Source organism: Orcinus orca, chromosome 4, assembly GCF_937001465.1.
Source record: "Orcinus orca chromosome 4, mOrcOrc1.1, whole genome shotgun sequence".
NCBI lineage: Eukaryota > Metazoa > Chordata > Mammalia > Artiodactyla > Delphinidae > Orcinus > Orcinus orca.
The window spans coordinates 83379643-83396186 of NC_064562.1; the positions used below are offsets into that span (position 1 = coordinate 83379643).

General features: G+C 38.6%; 1 protein-coding gene across 9 annotated transcripts in view; it reads left to right on the forward strand.

The window, feature by feature from the left end:
• The window catches only part of FRYL (FRY like transcription coactivator), a 244559-nt gene that overhangs the window by 182151 nt on the left and 45864 nt on the right, over positions 1-16544 (forward strand). For 7 of the 9 annotated variants that reach the window (XM_004268286.3, XM_033425475.2, XM_033425469.2 and 4 more), the window contains 11 exons: positions 60-200; positions 3200-3368; positions 5425-5509; positions 6039-6151; positions 7113-7263; positions 7933-8036; positions 9647-9832; positions 11347-11551; positions 12828-12949; positions 13796-13986; positions 15493-15587. In XM_004268286.3, coding sequence (XP_004268334.1) covers positions 60-200; positions 3200-3368; positions 5425-5509; positions 6039-6151; positions 7113-7263; positions 7933-8036; positions 9647-9832; positions 11347-11551; positions 12828-12949; positions 13796-13986; positions 15493-15587 — 1562 coding nt within the window. The remainder of the gene's footprint in view (positions 1-59; positions 201-3199; positions 3369-5424; positions 5510-6038; positions 6152-7112; positions 7264-7932; positions 8037-9646; positions 9833-11346; positions 11552-12827; positions 12950-13795; positions 13987-15492; positions 15588-16544) is intronic. The other 2 variants (XM_033425476.2, XM_033425473.2) reach the window with 1 other exon arrangement.

The window sequence follows — 16544 nt, forward strand, 5'->3', positions numbered from 1 at the left end:
AAGTTTGATATTGAAAAGACAGCCGTTACTAAAGTGTGTGCTGTGTTTTCTGCCTCTAGTATGGTGATGAGCTGGCCTGGTCGGAGGTGGAGAATGTGTGGACCACACTCGCAGATGGCTGGCCAAAAAACCTGAAAATAATTTTGCACTTTTTGATCAGCATTTGTGGAGTGAATAGTGAACCAAGCCTCTTGCCTTACGTATGTGTTCAAGTTCATTTACTTTTTATTTATTTTTTTAATATATATATTTACCCAGTGTCTTGTGATGTCAGAGTCTGGGCAGCAGTAGACCAGCAGAGGCAAAGCAGGGGCCAAGATGAGGAAAATCAGGAAATAGCACGTGGATTTATCCATTGATTCATTTAACAGGTATCATCTGGCTTTACTACAGGCTAGGTGTTCTTCTAGGTTCTGATGGATGCTACAGATTTTATTCTTTGAACCTATACCTAATTTATTTAATGAATAAATCAGTAATAAAGTGCAGTCATGGTAAGGGCTACAAAGGAAAATTGCAGAGTCCTGAGAGTGGATAACTTTGGAATCACCACTGTCTGGGAGGATTAGAGACGATACTGGAGAGAAAGTGAAATGGAAGTGGAGAGATGTTAGTCGTTTTTCCTATCAGGAGCTGGCATTGGGATATTGGAGCAGGATGGGAAGTGAGAGCTCAGTGCCTATGGAATCGTGCCGTAAGGCTTCTAGAAGCAAGGAAAAGCATGATAAGAGATATACAGTGAAGAATGTGTCTTTGCCTTCTAGAGGGAAAGCAATACTTAAATCTGCTCAGGTTCAGAGAACAGCGTGAAACTATCAAACATGAAGGTTAAACTGAATATACACACATGCACGCAAACACACACGTGTATATGTAGATATAGCTATCAGTGACATGGTAGCATCTCCTTAAAGTATGTCCACAGAAGACTAGCTCTGCAGAATGTTGCTCTGAAAGTTCTTACGGATCCTACTTTAAACGAACCAGTTAACTTGAATCCTGAAAGCACTGTTCTGAAGGCACGTCACAAGATTAACCTTCAGTGAGAAGCACTTAGAGAAAGGTGGGTGTTTGGTACCAAACAACACCATCACACATTACCTCTTGACCTCACGTCCTAATACTCTCCCTCAGGCCCCCTGCCCTTGAGCCACGCTGACTCCGCTCGCTTGCTGTCCTGCTTTCACACCAGGCATCCCGCCCGGGGACCTTGGTACTTACTTTCCTCTCTCTCCCAGACAGCCACATTGCTCACTGCTGCACCTCCTTCAGGCGTTTCCTCAAATGTCAGTTCTCACTTGATACTTTTGCTGGTCATCTTGTCTAAAACTGCAAATGCCCTGCCCCCCACCCATACGCTCTTCTTTTCCTTTCCCTGTTTCATTGATTTTCCTAGCACTTATCATCAAACTTGTTATATATTTTACCTCTTTGGCTCGTAACTTTTGCCTCAATCAGTCCAGTGGATTGTCAGCTCCTTAAGAGCAGGAATTTTGGTCTGCTTAGTTCATTGCCTTCTTGCCAGAGCCTGGACTAGTGCCTGACACACAGAATCTTCCCCTTAATCAGACGAATGAATGAGTGAGTCGGGGTTGGCACTAGAAACAGGCATGAAGCTATAATTCTAAGAAGCCAAGATGAAGTTCAGGGCATAGCCATTTGCCAGAAATTTTAAAAGAGCTACTTTTAATGACAATAATAATAATTTCTTAATTGTCATTTCTTAAGCACTACTTAGAGGCCAGGCACGGTATAAGCACTTCATCTCCATTACTTAATTTCCGGAAGAAATCTATGGCCTTGCTAAGATTACTGCAGTTTTACAGATGAATAAAATAAGGTAGAAAGAAGAGTAATTTCCTCAAAGCCGCACAGCCATTTAGCTCTGTCTTCGTGGAGCTGGAATTCCAACCCCGAGCTGTTGGTGAAAAGTCAGTGAAAGCTTCTTGGACAGGCAGTGAAGCTGGAGCGGGGATGGGGCTTGAAGACCTGACAGGATTAGAGTCAGGAGTGTCAACTCAGATGACCTGGGTCAGAGCAAAGGCACAGAGGAAGAAACGTACTTGACGTTTCCTGGGTCAGAGGAGACTGGACTTGGGAACAGAGAATTAGCAAATAGTTAGAACAGCTCGGAGAGCTCAAGAGCCGTGTGGAGGACGGTCAGTTATCATTAGGGAGCTGTTATCAGATTTTTGGTATGATGTGATAAAGCATGTTGTAAGATTTGTCTGGGGGTCATCTAATAAGACAGAGCTTCTCACATGTCTGTATGCACGTGAGTCGTCTGGGGATCTTGTTCTGGTTCTGAGTCTGGAGGTGAGGGTGAGGCCTGAGATTCTGTATTTCTAGCAAGCTCAGATGACACTGCATCTTCTGCGAGGACCTCATTTTGAGTAGTAAGGATTAAAGTAGAGACAAAAAAGAGAGATCGCTTACTAACTGATCAGCCCATTTCAATAATACATATTACTAAAATATACCTATAAAGCATACTACTGAAAAGTTTTTTTCAATTATTTAACTCGTACTGTGTACTAGGGCTTTTTAAAGTGCTTTATAAATTTTAATTTACTTAATCCTAACAACCCTATGAAGTAGGTGACATTGTCCCTAACTGCAGAAGAGAAAACTGAGGGGAACTTTCCAGATCGCCTAGCTAGTAAAAGTTACATCTACACTCCAATCCAGACTGTGTCGTTGGAGTTCTAGTTTAGTTCTAGATTCTCACTCTTAGTCAACACTCTATACTGCTGGTTGAATATAGAGAACGGGGAAGGCAGAATAAATGATGAATCCTGGGTTTGAAGGCTGGCTGAATAAAAATATGAGGAAAATCTTAGGATGATATTAATTGAAAGTTTCCATTGAAAGAGAAACTGATTTAAAGAAAGGCAAGTTATCTTTTGCTTTTCTAAGAAAACCCCAGAAAGGTAAAGGAAGTAGATAACTTTATGGACACCATTAAACAATACACTTAGGTCATCCTAATTAGATATAATGTTGAGGGTTAGAGGGAAGTTAGAACAGTACTTATAAAGCTGATTAATATCTGATTGCTAATCAGTGTCTATTCAAATTAAGATTGTGCTTATTCATCTACAACTTAAAGTTGAACTTACTCTGATAAAATTTGTCTCAACACAAGTTTGTGAGATAAAAATTGTGCTTTTTCTTTTCCGAACAATTTCTTTTGTGACAGGTGAAGAAAGTTATTGTATATTTAGGTAGAGACAAAACAATGCAGTTGCTAGAAGAACTGGTGAGTGAACTACAGCTGACCGACCCTGTCAGTTCAGGCGTCACTCACATGGATAATCCCCCATATTACCGCATCACTTCCAGCTATAAAATCCCTTCTGTCACCTCAGGTGAGAAGTCATTTAAAACTGACTACTTTGTATAAGAAGAGAAGCTTTCCATAATTGTTCATTTTAGCAAGTGTTTGCTTTAAATATCATCATAAAGAAAACAAGCAAACATGAATCCTATATCTAATTAACCGGACAAAACTTTGTAAATCCTCATATGAGTAAAGAAGTTTGACAGTGTAAGGATTCGTAATGTGATAAAGGGAAACATACTTACATACTTATTTAGAACTGGAATATACATTTATATATCTCTATACAACAAATGCTTTTTTAAAATGACTATAATTAGTATGTAAATATAGAAAATGCTCACTTATTGAAAATTACTCTGTAATTTCATATTATAACTATTTGGGCATATATTATACATAGTATCCAATCACATGAGTGTATATACTTTTATGTATACCCATATACTTATAGTTATTGTAATATTTCGAGTTGAAGAAACTACATTGCTGTGGGAATAACTTTCATTGAAAATATAATATCTGGACTATTGTAGGTTAAATTTCTATGAATTTCTTTGCCATTCAGTTTATATTAAATGTTTTTTGATGTTAATAACATTGTATAACTAGAAATCTCTCATACTATATAATTTATTTTTGTCATCTATTTCCATCTTTTTGTTACACTTTCCAAGAGGTTTCTAATAATGCTTCTATTGAATTTTTCATATCTGCTAGAATGTTTTTAATTCCAAAGAGAGGTTTTTTTTAATTAGAATTTTTTTAGGAGCGTCCTATTCATGTTTCATGGTTGGACTATCTTCTGTATATTTGATAAAATTTTCTACCAGTGAAAGTTCCTATTTTCTTTATATTGCTGTGTTTTTGTTTTGGTTTGTCTTAGTAAAAGCTTTCCTCAAAAGCCTACCAATTCTGGATCTGTCTTTTCATAAACAGTTCACTTAACAGGCATATTAAAAAGTTGATTGGATGTTCTGTAGGTATATATGGAACTTATTTTGTCCTTTGTTGTATGACGATTTCGTCGATAGAAATATACATAGGTCTTTTCTCTTGCAGTAATCAGATTCCCCAGAGAAAACTCTTCTAGTCCACTGCCTAGAGTAGAAGGTGTAGGGGTGTGTGTGTGTGTGTGTGTGTGTGTGTGTGTGTGTGTGTGTGTGTGTGTGTGTGTGTGTGTGTGTGTGTGTGTACCAATACATATAGTCCATACATACACACACTTGCACAGTCTTCAAGCCTTCTGGTAGCCCAGTGGTGTAAGAAGGTTGCTGGGGGATCCAATGGCAAATTTATGTATGTATGTATGTTTTCACTTAGTCTTCGTATCCTCAGTAAAGTACTTCCTCCTTCACCTGTATATGGTGTGCCCTAGTCCAGAAATCCTCTGATTTACTCACATCAGAAGAGACTTCTGGAAGTGAGGAGAGAGAGCTACCCAGTTACAGGAGGCAGAGGGGTAGATCTTGGGAACCAGCTACTTATGAAAGAGATTTTCAACCATTCTTGCCTTTTTTTTTTTTTTTTTTTTGCGGTACGCGGACCTCTCACTGTTGTGGCCTCTCCCGTTGCGGAGCACAGGCTCCGGACGCGCAGGCTGAGAGGCCATGGCTCACGGGCCCAGCCGCTCCGCGGCATGTGGGATCTTCCCAGACCGGGGCATGAACCCATGTCCTCTGCATCGGCAGGCGGACTCTCAACCACTGCACCACCAGGGGAGCCCCATTCTTGCCATTTTTAGCACCTCCTTCAACCCCTACTTCCAGAGGTACTTGAAGCCACTAATTCCTGACCTTTTGGAGGTTCAGCAGTATAGATACGGAAGCTTCTTGTTTCCTCCACTAACAGCTCTGGATTCAGCCTTCTTAACACTTGATTACTTCCTGTCCATTTGTTTTCCAGTATCCATAATTTTGTTGCTGTTGTCTCCTTACCCTCTTGGTTGTTAAGAGTACATTCCTTTTTAAAAATCACCTTCTCATTTTAGTGGAGTTTTGACATCTATAATTTGAAATCTTTTGTTCTTATTGAGCTATCCTAGGTTTTAAATTCATAGATAACTGTTTTGTTTATGATTACAGGAACTACTTCTAGTAGCAATACAATGGTAGCTCCCATGGACGGCAATCCCGATAATAAGCCCATAAAAGAGAATATTGAAGAGAGGTAAGTACTTCTCTGTTCTTCATCAGCCTGTCAGTTTGACGTATACAGATTATCATCAGCATAAATGATAATTTCTGCATTGGAATGTATATTTCATTGTGTTAAAATTCTAGTGAGGAAATATATTTCCATATTGGAAATTTTCCTCATTGACTATTTTAACATTAAAGATGCTGGCCTGCTAGATTTTTTAATATGCACTAATGGATGAATAGGTAGAGTATGGTCAGTCACTTTTTGTGTGGCTACATTTTTAAACTTTTCTAAATGGATATTTACTCTGCCTGTTTTATATGGAATAGGTTTCATCAGCACATTATTATCACAACAATTTAAGAAAAATCTTCAGGTAGAAATAATTGACTTGAAAGCTTAAGCTTTTGAATTGTAATGTGGAAATTAATATATATGTCATAGTAAACTTTAGTATTTTGTGTACTGTGTTCTTTTTTAAGCAAAGAAAGTGAAACATAAAGTACAAATACCACTTTACCATGAACTGTGACTAACTCAGTGATCATTCCCATAGCTATGTGCACCTAGACATCTACAGTGGACTAAACAGTCATTTAAATCGTCAACATCACAGACTAGAATCTCGATACAGTAGCAGCTCTGGAGGATCTTATGAAGAAGAAAAAAGTAATACATTCCAAATGTTTTTTTTTTAATAACTGCGATGGCAAGGTGTACTATCATTATATTAATGTTAATAAATATATTCTTCCCAGAAGTTGTTTTTAAGAAGGGTATTTAACTGCCACTAATGGTGTTCCAACATAATGTGAAATGTCTTGATTTTAAGAAGCAACGTAAGTGGGGGAAATATGTTTCAAAAGCACAGGTTCCCTGTAGATAAATCAAAAGGAACATAAGAATTCGTTCTCAAGAAGCATCATAGAACAGACATTGACCAACAGGCTGCTTTTTTGAACAGATTTGAACTTGCGTGGGATTCACGTTTTACTAAAACGTTCTCCCTTGCAATTGCAAAATGAATAATGTGTCCGAGTCTCATTATAACACTAAGGTAGGGTAGAATAGAAGCACAAGCCTTCAGACTGGAAGGGACCCTGAAGATGATCTGGTCCAATCTCCTCATTTTGCACACGATGGAACTGAGGCCCAGAGAGGTTAAGTGACTTACCCATGTCACACAGAACTCACATTTCCTGATGGCCTTTCTTACTGCACCCTGCAGCCCCACTGTGGTAGAGCAGATTTCCTTTGAAGATGGGTTTGTACTGGCCCTATCTCAGGAAATTTAGAACTGAGTAACTTACCAGAAGGCCCTTGTTACAAGGCAGCTTTACCCATAATGCGGTCTCATAGCTTGGACATCAATTGTGGAATCATGATGAAGTGTTCGTGTAGTTTTGCTTTGATTTAAAGGATGGAACCTGAATTGATATCTCTTTTCTCTCTCTGATTTGCTTAATCTGATAAGATTTGTACCCATGTCTACCTAGCAAACATATGTCCAAATAGTGGGAAATTCTTTTTATCACTTTCCAGTGCTATAAATAGTTGGTGTTTTACTAGAGTTTGCTTATATTGGCGGAAAGTAGATGGTGTAGACAATGAGATCATTTTATTTTGATAGGTGATTCAATGCCACTTTATTCTAATTGGCGACTGAAAGTGATGGAGCATAATCAAGGAGAGCCACTACCCTTCCCACCAGCTGGAGGCTGCTGGTCACCACTGGTGGATTACTTGCCTGAAACGTCATCACCTGGATTACCTCTTCACAGGTGGACCACAGTGTCATTCCTATTTCATATGAGCCAAACCACTGTTTAACACTTCCAGCTTTCTTTACGCTGACAACACAAAACATGAGAAACCTTCTTTCTTTTGATACTGCAACAAATTCGATCCGTGCGTTTAGATTTTAAGAAATCTAAAAACTCACACTTCTCACTGTTTACAATTAGTATTACTAAATCTAATTCTGCTGCTGCTGCTTTTCTGGGTGTCTGGCATAGTTACTTGACCTTTCTGGGACCCAGTTACTACATCTGAAAAATATTATTTTCCGGTAGTAGGCAGTATTATTTTGAATTGAGTTAAGCTGATTTCTATTTAGCAAAAATCACAATAGAACAGTTACCGCATTCTTTCGAAATGTATTATTGTACCAAACATGTACTGAACACCTACTATGTGGCAAGCAGTGTGCTAGGCCTTAGGGTTGAAGATGAAGAAAATATGGGCCTTGACTTCAAGGAGCCCTTAGCCAGATAGGTTTTTTCTAAAACTATCATGTAACAGTTTCTTCAGCTGTATTTCTTTTCTTCTTTTTTTCTTGAGAAATTGTATTTTTTCCATAAAAGACAATATTAAAATCTTCAAGTAATTTGCATAAGATTTTCTCTAGGTTTACTCTAGTGACACATGAATAATGCTCTTGTTTGTCATAGGTGTAACATAGCCGTCATCCTTTTGACGGATCTCATTATCGATCATAGTGTGAAGGTGGAATGGGGAAGCTACCTCCATCTTCTTCTTCATGCAGTCTTTATAGGTAATACATATTCGGCACTAATTCCTTCATTTTATATTTTTGTGATAATTGAAAGTCAGTATAGTATGTTCGTTTGCTTTTTACAGGTTGTATTTTATTTATTTTTTAGTTGAGGTAGAGTTGATTTACAATATTAGTTTCAGGTGTACAAATAATGATTCAAAAAATTTTATAGATTCTACTCCATTTATAGTTATTATAAAATGTCAGCTACATTCCTTGTGCTGTGCCATATACCTTTGTACCTTATTTATTTTATACACAGTAGTTTGTATCTCTTAATTCCCCACCCCTACCTTGCCCCCCCCCCCCCGCTTCCCTCTCCTCACTGGTAACCAACTAGTTTCTTCTTTATATCAGTTAGTTGGCTTCTGTCTTGCTGTATTCACTAGTTTGTTTTATATTTTAGATTTCACTTATAAGTGATAACATACAGTATTTGTCTTTTTCTGTCTGACATTTCACTGAGCATAATACCTTCCAGGTCTATCCATGTTGCTGCAAATGGCATTATTTCATTCTTTTTTATGGCTGAGTAGTAGTCCATTGGGTACATAGACCACATTGTCTTTATCCATTCATCTGTTGATAGACACTTAGGTTGCTTCCATGTCGTGGCTATGGTAAATAATGCTGCTGTGAACATTGGGGTGCATGTATCTTTTCTAGTGTTTTTGTTTTCTCTGGGTATGTGCTCAGGAGTGGGCTTGCTAGATCATATATGGTTGCTCTATTTTTAGTTTTTTGAGGACCCTCCATATTGTTCTCCACAGTGGGAAAGGAGATATAGTTTCAAGAAAGTTTCTTCCTATTTCTCTATTTTCTGTATGTTATTTCCATGACACTTTTTACCGTGATTCTTGTGGTCTAGAGCAGAGTTATTCCTAGCCTCTCCTTTAACCACAAACAAGTCTATTATACCCATTCCTATCATACAGGGCATACAGGTATGCCCTCCAGCAGGAAAAACTCTGTAGCAGGAGTAAAATTAATTTACCTCTGGGACTGGGAACTTTCAGAGTAAATGGAAAATGGAGATGGGTACTAAGTGTTTCCCAAAAGAATTAGATTGTGGACAGTCTGATTATTACAGCTAAAACTCCACTGTGCCCTCTGTAACAAACATGTGGGATCCATCACATCAGCAACACTTTTCATGCTTGTAGGATTGCTCTCCTGAAGCAAGTCAAAATAGCCATCTCCTAAATTTTCCTGATATGTACACGTATTATATAGGCACTGCTTTCTTCTTTCAGTAAGCAAACATCTCCTGACTTTCTGTTGTGTTCTAGGCACAAAAAATGCTTGCCTTTAAAAGTTCTTTTACATCTAGTGTTATGTAACAGAGTATTAGTTTCTAAGAGATTGCGAAATTTTAGACATAAAACACACTGGAAATTTGTCTTGATTCTCCCTAGTCCAGTAGGACAATAGGCTATTGTAAAAGGGTATACACACTGTAGGCCAATAAAGAACTTGATTGATGTACTATGTCATCTCTCACAAAATATTGTATATAATTTCTGCTTTTCTTTTTAAAATATGAGTTTGATAGCAAGAATACTCACTATTTCTCTTTACTGATGATGATTTTCTACTGTTCTCTTTAGGGTTTGACCACTGCCACCCTGAGGTGTATGAACATTGTAAACGCCTGCTTCTGCACTTGTTAATAGTAATGGGATCCAACAGTAACATCCGAACTGTTGCTTCTGTCCTTCTCAGGAACAAGGAGTTTAATGAGCCCAGGGTGCTTACAGTCAAACAAATTGCACACTTAGATTATACTTTCACAGGTATTTGCTTTAAAAGTACAGTTTGGGGCTCCCCTGGTGGCGCAGTGGTTGGGAGTCTGCCTGCCGATGCAGGGGACACGGGTTCGTGCCCCGGTCCGGGAAGATCCCACATGCCGCGGAGCGGCTGGGCCCGTGAGCCGTGGCCACTGAGCCTGCACGTCCAGAGCCTGCGTTCCGCAACAGGAGAGGCCACAACAGTGAGAGGCCCGCGTACCGCAAAAAAAAAAAAAAGTACAGTTTGAAACTGGAACCGTACTTCGTTAATTTGGGATCCTGCATTAGAGAACATCAACTGAAGTTGAGATACTAGAGAATATTTTTTAATGTAGTTTTATTATTTTAAGTACCATTGACATTATTAATTCATAGAAGAAGGAATTAAACTTGGAGTATTTGAATCTCTCTTACCTTTAAGGGTCTTTGTCATAAAAATGTTAAACTCTCCACATGTAAGTTAAAGGTACAATGAAAGAGTGGCTTAATTTGTTGAGCACTGGTTATGACAAAGATGGTGAACTTGTATTAGATTCCCCCTACTCTCAAGATCTGAAAAATTGACAAAGGAAGACATTTAAAATTTTTATTCACTCATTTATACTGATTGCACTTAAAATGTTGTACATCTTGAAGTCTAGTAAGTTCCAAATTATGTATTTTGAAGTAGTGAGGTCCAAATTAATGAGACTTTAATGTAAAATTTATTTCACTGTTGATGTGAATTTGTTTTACTTTTCAAGTTATATTTTCTTTTTCCCTAATAGCCCTAACTTATTTATTTCATTCATCAGTATCATCAGGTTTATAATAGATGATCTAGAAAATAATTGGTTTTTAAAAATTGAAATAAAATTACTTTTTTTTCCTAATCATATAATGCCACATACAGGGTTAATAACGTTTTAAAGTTGCTTACTTAAAGCCCTGTTATTTACTTAAAAACCTGTAGTTAGTGAGAAAACATCTATTAGTAAACTTATTCGCCTTTTTAAACCATGATTAAAAGGTGAATGGAATAAAGTTTACTGCCTTTTTTTATGTTAAAGCATTTCTATTCAAAATTTCTTAGTTTGGTGTTTGGTTTTAAGGCTCCTTTTGCTATTTTGTAAATGTGGGTATTAGTAATGACCTTTAGAATTATTTAATAATTGACATAATATCAATATAACAAATAGACTTTACAATTGTCCTTGTTTAAGTAAAGTGAAGCAGAAAGCATAGACTCCTTAACATAAGAAATTAAAAGTCAGTTCTCATTATATATAGAAGTGTGAATGGCAAGCTATGTTGAGGAAATATGCCAAAATATTAGGAAACTGCCAGTTTCAACTTTGTCCAGCAGATGGCAGCACAGGACTGCATAGCAAGTCCAAATCCTTAAGTTTGACTGAGAGGCTCCGAAAACAACGTTTGCTCAAAAACTCACTCAGTGTAATTTGGTGCTTGTGAGGCTCACTTCTTTGAGGGTTGTGGGAGATTGCTTCCATCTGGGCATTCACGCCCCGCGTCTCTTTCAGCAGGTGTTAGCGATTTTATACCTGATTACCAGCCCTCCCCCATGACCGACTCAGGGCTCAGCTCAAGTTCTACCTCCTCTAGTATCAGCTTAGGAAATAACAGCGCTGCCATTTCACATCTGCACACCACCGTCCTCAGCGAGGTCGACATCTCAGTAGAGCAGGATGGAAAAGTCAAAACCCTCATGGAATTCATTACCTCAAGGTAACGTTTGCAGCTCCTGCCATTCCTGACGCATAGCTGCGTTAAGTCATGGTTTCATTTGTCAGCTTCAGCGAACCCTATTTTGTTTTCCAAAGGGTCATTGATTTGGAATAGGCAGGTTTGTATTGTGCAATATTTAGAAAATTTGATGCAACCAGAGACTTTCTTCTTTTGCTCACACTGTTATACCTAAGGAGGGCCTTAGTCATGAGTAGATACCAGGTACCCAAAGAGGATACATTATCTGAATATATATTTCTGCCTCCATTAGCTACATTAACATTCAATCTTCAAATATTTATTTATGGCCTACTCTTTGCAAAAGCACTATAAATAAAGAAGAAACGTAGGTGGGGAGAAAGGGGCCAGTATACCACAGCAAGAGCAAAATCACAGACGTGTGAGAAAACAAAGTATTTTTGGAACTGGTGAGTAATCCAGCCTGAGTGTAGTGTGGAGGAATTTCTAGACAAGCTGGAGGGCCATGAAGCCCTGGCCAGAGGTTATAGATCTTTTAAGAAAGGAGACATTATCAAAAATCTTTGAGCTGGATGGGGAGGGTGAAGGACCCAATTAAATAAATATGTTGACATGCCGTGGAGTGGCTGGGCCAGTGAGCCATGGCCGCTGAGCCTGCGCATCCGGAGCCTGTGCTCCGCGGCGGGAGAGGCCACAACAGTGAGAGGCCTGCGTATGCGCAAAAAAAAAAAAATGTTGAGAAAATCAGTCTCATAGCAAAGTATGTGATGAATTAGAGGTGTTACGGACTAGAGGCAGCATGACCACATCTTTTTTCCAGGACACTTTGGGCCTATGGCAATAAGGGGCCTAACCCTTACTAACCAAGCTGGTGAATGCAAAGATATTTTAAAGAAAGAATCGACAAGTAGTTTTAACTTACAAATTATTTTATTTGCATTACAATCCAAATACAGTCTAGCCTCTACAAACGAGACTGTTTTGACCTGTAATACCTAAGCAGTAACCAGTACTCTTCTCACTTGGCAAAATTTGCCATCTTTTCCTGCTACCTCTGAGAGAATTTGACTGTAACAATGGAAGACTTTGAAATTATACGTAACTTGGATCTTCCTGTACTTGCTCTAGATCATTACATATCCAAGTACATAAATAGTAGCAGTAGGCTGTGTGACATGCTGCTTGATTTATTCAACTACTATCCTTTCTAACTGCAAAAGCACATTTTAGGTGAGTATGAGTTAAACCTTAATTAAGTTTAAAAACCAAGGGAATCATGTCTGTTCTCTGTTTTCAGAAAAAGAGGGCCCCTTTGGAACCATGAGGATGTTTCTGCCAAGAATCCTAGCATAAAGAGTGCTGAGCAGTTAACTACATTTTTGAAACATGTGGTTTCTGTTTTTAAGCAGTCAAGCTCAGGTATCTTTTAATAATCATTTCAGATAGTATTTACTTTCAAGGTGGTCTTTTAGTGTGATCTCAAAACTTATGATAATGTTTAGCAAAAAGTTGACAAGTTGACATGTCTAAATTTTCAAAAGTTTCAGACAGGTTTTCTTTTTTACTTACTAGTGATAACAGATTTGTTCTGGTTGAAGAAAAACTGTTACTACTTAAAAATAAGAATGCTACTTTGACGCTGTGGGGTTCTTAGTTTGGTGTAAGACGGCATAATAAAATTACAATATAATTGTTTATTATGAAACAATTATATTGAAGGAACATAGGTAGAGATGACAAACTCAAATTATTTTTTTATACTGGTTTGGGCTTCGATCTAAAATTTAACACATTCTGAAAATTATAGTAAAATGTATCTAAAACAGTGGTTCTTAGCTAGGGGTGATTTTGCTTCTCAGGACATTTTGCAATGTCTGGAGACATTTGTGTCACAATTAGGGGGCGCTGGGCAAGTGGTTAGTACTGGTGTCCACTTGGGTAGAGGCTAGGGATTCTGCTACACAGACACACACTACACAGGATAGCCGTCACAACAAAGAATTATCTAGCCAAAATGTCAGTAATGCTGGGGCTGAGAAACCCTGTTCTCAGGGATTACTTCCCTGGAGATTAGAATGAAGAGTCATCTAAAGTGCAGATGGAATTTAATGAAAAGAAAAAGCATTGACTTATGAAATATTAGTGTCCACCCAGTTTGCCAGGTATTGTGCTGGCACTGGGTTTAACATGGTTATTAGCCTCTGATCCTAACCCCTATATATATCCTGAAAAACAAGCACTTACTTGTTTCCTTTGCTTTCACAGAAGGAATTCATTTGGAACATCATCTTAGCGAGGTTGCTCTGCAGACAGCACTTTCTTGTTCTTCTCGACACTATGCTGGGAGATCCTTTCAGATTTTCAGGGCCCTTAAGCAGCCTCTTTCGGCAACTACACTTTCTGATGTTCTCTCCAGACTTGTAGAAACTGTAGGGGATCCAGGAGAAGATGCACAGGTAGTTCATTCAATTCTTTCAGCAAGTATCGAGCACTCCTCATTGTCAAGGACTTATTGCCAAATGTAAATCATGGCAGGTAGAGCAAGATAATGGTTGTACAGAATTACTGATGTCGGATGCTAACAAGCAAAGAATTAAGAAACAAAGTTGTGTAATTAATGTTTAATAACACACTAATTGAATTAAATAGTGCCTATCAGAAACAGCTTTATCACACACACCTGGATGTTATTCTGAGATGACCGCAAGGTATAAGAGGAATTTAAAGTTAGATGTAAACTAGAACACTGAATTTCATTTGTTAAGATAAATTAAGTGAAATACTGCAATAGAGAGCTTACATAGGTCTGTACAGACTCATGACTTTATTAACACTGTTTTAGACACCGAGGATACAGTAATGAACAAGACAAAGTTCCTGGCATTCTGGAGCTCACATTTCATTGGGGAAACAAGCCTTTAATCCACCAATAAAGTATAATACAAGTTTACTTAGTGATGAATGCTGTGAAAGTAATAAGGTAGAGTAACAGGTTAAAGAATGATGGGGGAGAGGATTTTTTATTTATTTATTTATTTATTTATGATCATCTGAGAAGAAGAGTTTTGAACACATGTTTAAATGAAGTGAGCCCTGTGATAATCTGGGGAAGAGGGCAGAGGGAAACAGGACTAACAAGTGCAAAGGGCCTGAGGCAGAAGCAATCGGCTTTTTAAAGGAACATCAGGGGAATTCCCTGGCGGCCCAGTGGTTAGGACTGACTCGGCGCTTTCACTGCTGGGGCCCAGGGCTCAATCCCTGGTCAGGGAACTAACATCCCGCAAGCCTCATGGCTCAGCCAAAAATTAAAATAAAACAAAATAAAGAACATCAAGCAAACCAATGTGGCTAGAACGTACTGGTTGGGGACCTCCAGAGGCAGGAGATTGATGAGGTAAGCAGGTCCAGATCATGCGAGGCCAAGGAGGTTCTGGTGGGAGGTGGGAGTTTACTCTGGACCGATGGGAAACCGCCCATTGGTTTTAAAAGGAAGGTGATGGATATGACTTGCTTTTTTTAAACACTCACTCTGTAGGCTAGGTGGAATCCTTAGGAAGGCAAGAGAGGTCAGTTAAGAGGCTCTTTGTAAGAGTCCAGGCCAAAATGATGATAGTTTGGATTAAGGGGAGCTATGGAGGTATAGAAACGGAAGTCAGATTTAGGATTTATTTTTAAAGTAATATTTTCAAGGTGCTGATGGATTCAATTTAGATGTGAGAGAAAGAAACAAGGATGGCTCCTAGATTTCTGACCCAGGTAATTTTGGGTGCATCCTGTTGCCAGTATAATCAGTTTATACCATTAGTTTGATGCATTCTCATCCATCAGCAAGATCACGTTGCTCAAGAGTTTATTTTGTAATATTAATGTGGAGTTTGTTCTATTTTGAAATCTCATCAGGAAGTGCATTGCAGTTTCTTCTTTCCAGAGTATGGTTAATTAAGATCTGCCTTTTTTTCTAGGGATTTGTGATTGAGCTTCTTCTCACGTTGGAATCTGCAATTGATACTTTGGCTGAAACCATGAAGCATTACGATCTTCTTTCTGCCCTTTCTCAGTAAGAACTGAAAAACTAGGCAACCGGCAGACTTGTATTTAGACCTTCAATGCTAAATATGTGTAATACTATATTGTTCTAATATCGGCAGTGAGAGTACTACCCTTAAATTCAGATGGATTGCCGGTGGGAAAATGAGCCTCAGACAGTGAGACGTGTGAAAGCTCACGGGGCTAGTATGCGGCAGTGCCGTTCCTCTGACACCCTAGTCAGAGACCTTTCTGCTGTGCTACTCTGCTTCAGCCTCAGTGACAGGCTGTATTACTGCCACACTCAACATCCTCTTGTCACCCCAGCAGGCCAGGCTCCTCGGGACTCACACCTTCCACATACTGTTGCTTCTCCCTGGACCAGCCTCTCTTCGAACTTTGTCTTCCTTGCAAATCCCAAATTGGTTTATCCTTCAAGTCCCGTCTTAATATCACCTCCTAGCTAAGTATTTCTAACTGCCCCAGGGGAATGCTAAGCATTCCATCCTTTGGGATCTCACAGTATTTTCTTAATATTTTCATAACAGCAACTAACAGGCTCTAATTTATCCATTTCCATGGACTTTAATGTTCCTAGCATTTTGCATACTGCTGGTACACGTAGAAAGTATTCTGTAATTATTTTTTAATCAATGATAATTAGATGTGAGGGAGAAGGAGAAATAAAAACTAAATTTTTGAGCTTGGTTCTTTTGGAAAGAATGTGAATTGACAGAAATAGGGACATCAGGACCTTTGAGTCTGGGGGTGAGACAAACGAGGCCTGCTTTGGACGTAATATGTACTAAATCCCAGAGCTGAAAGTTATCAGCAATAACTATGGCAGAATTTTCGCTTCAAATCAAACCTCATCCAACCCAAAGTAGCCACAGTGGAAAAGATACTGTTGTACATTTTAATAGGGAGGAAAGAACTGAAATTGGGTTAAGCAAAGTCAGATATACTTAAAAATGATTTTTCCTGGTAA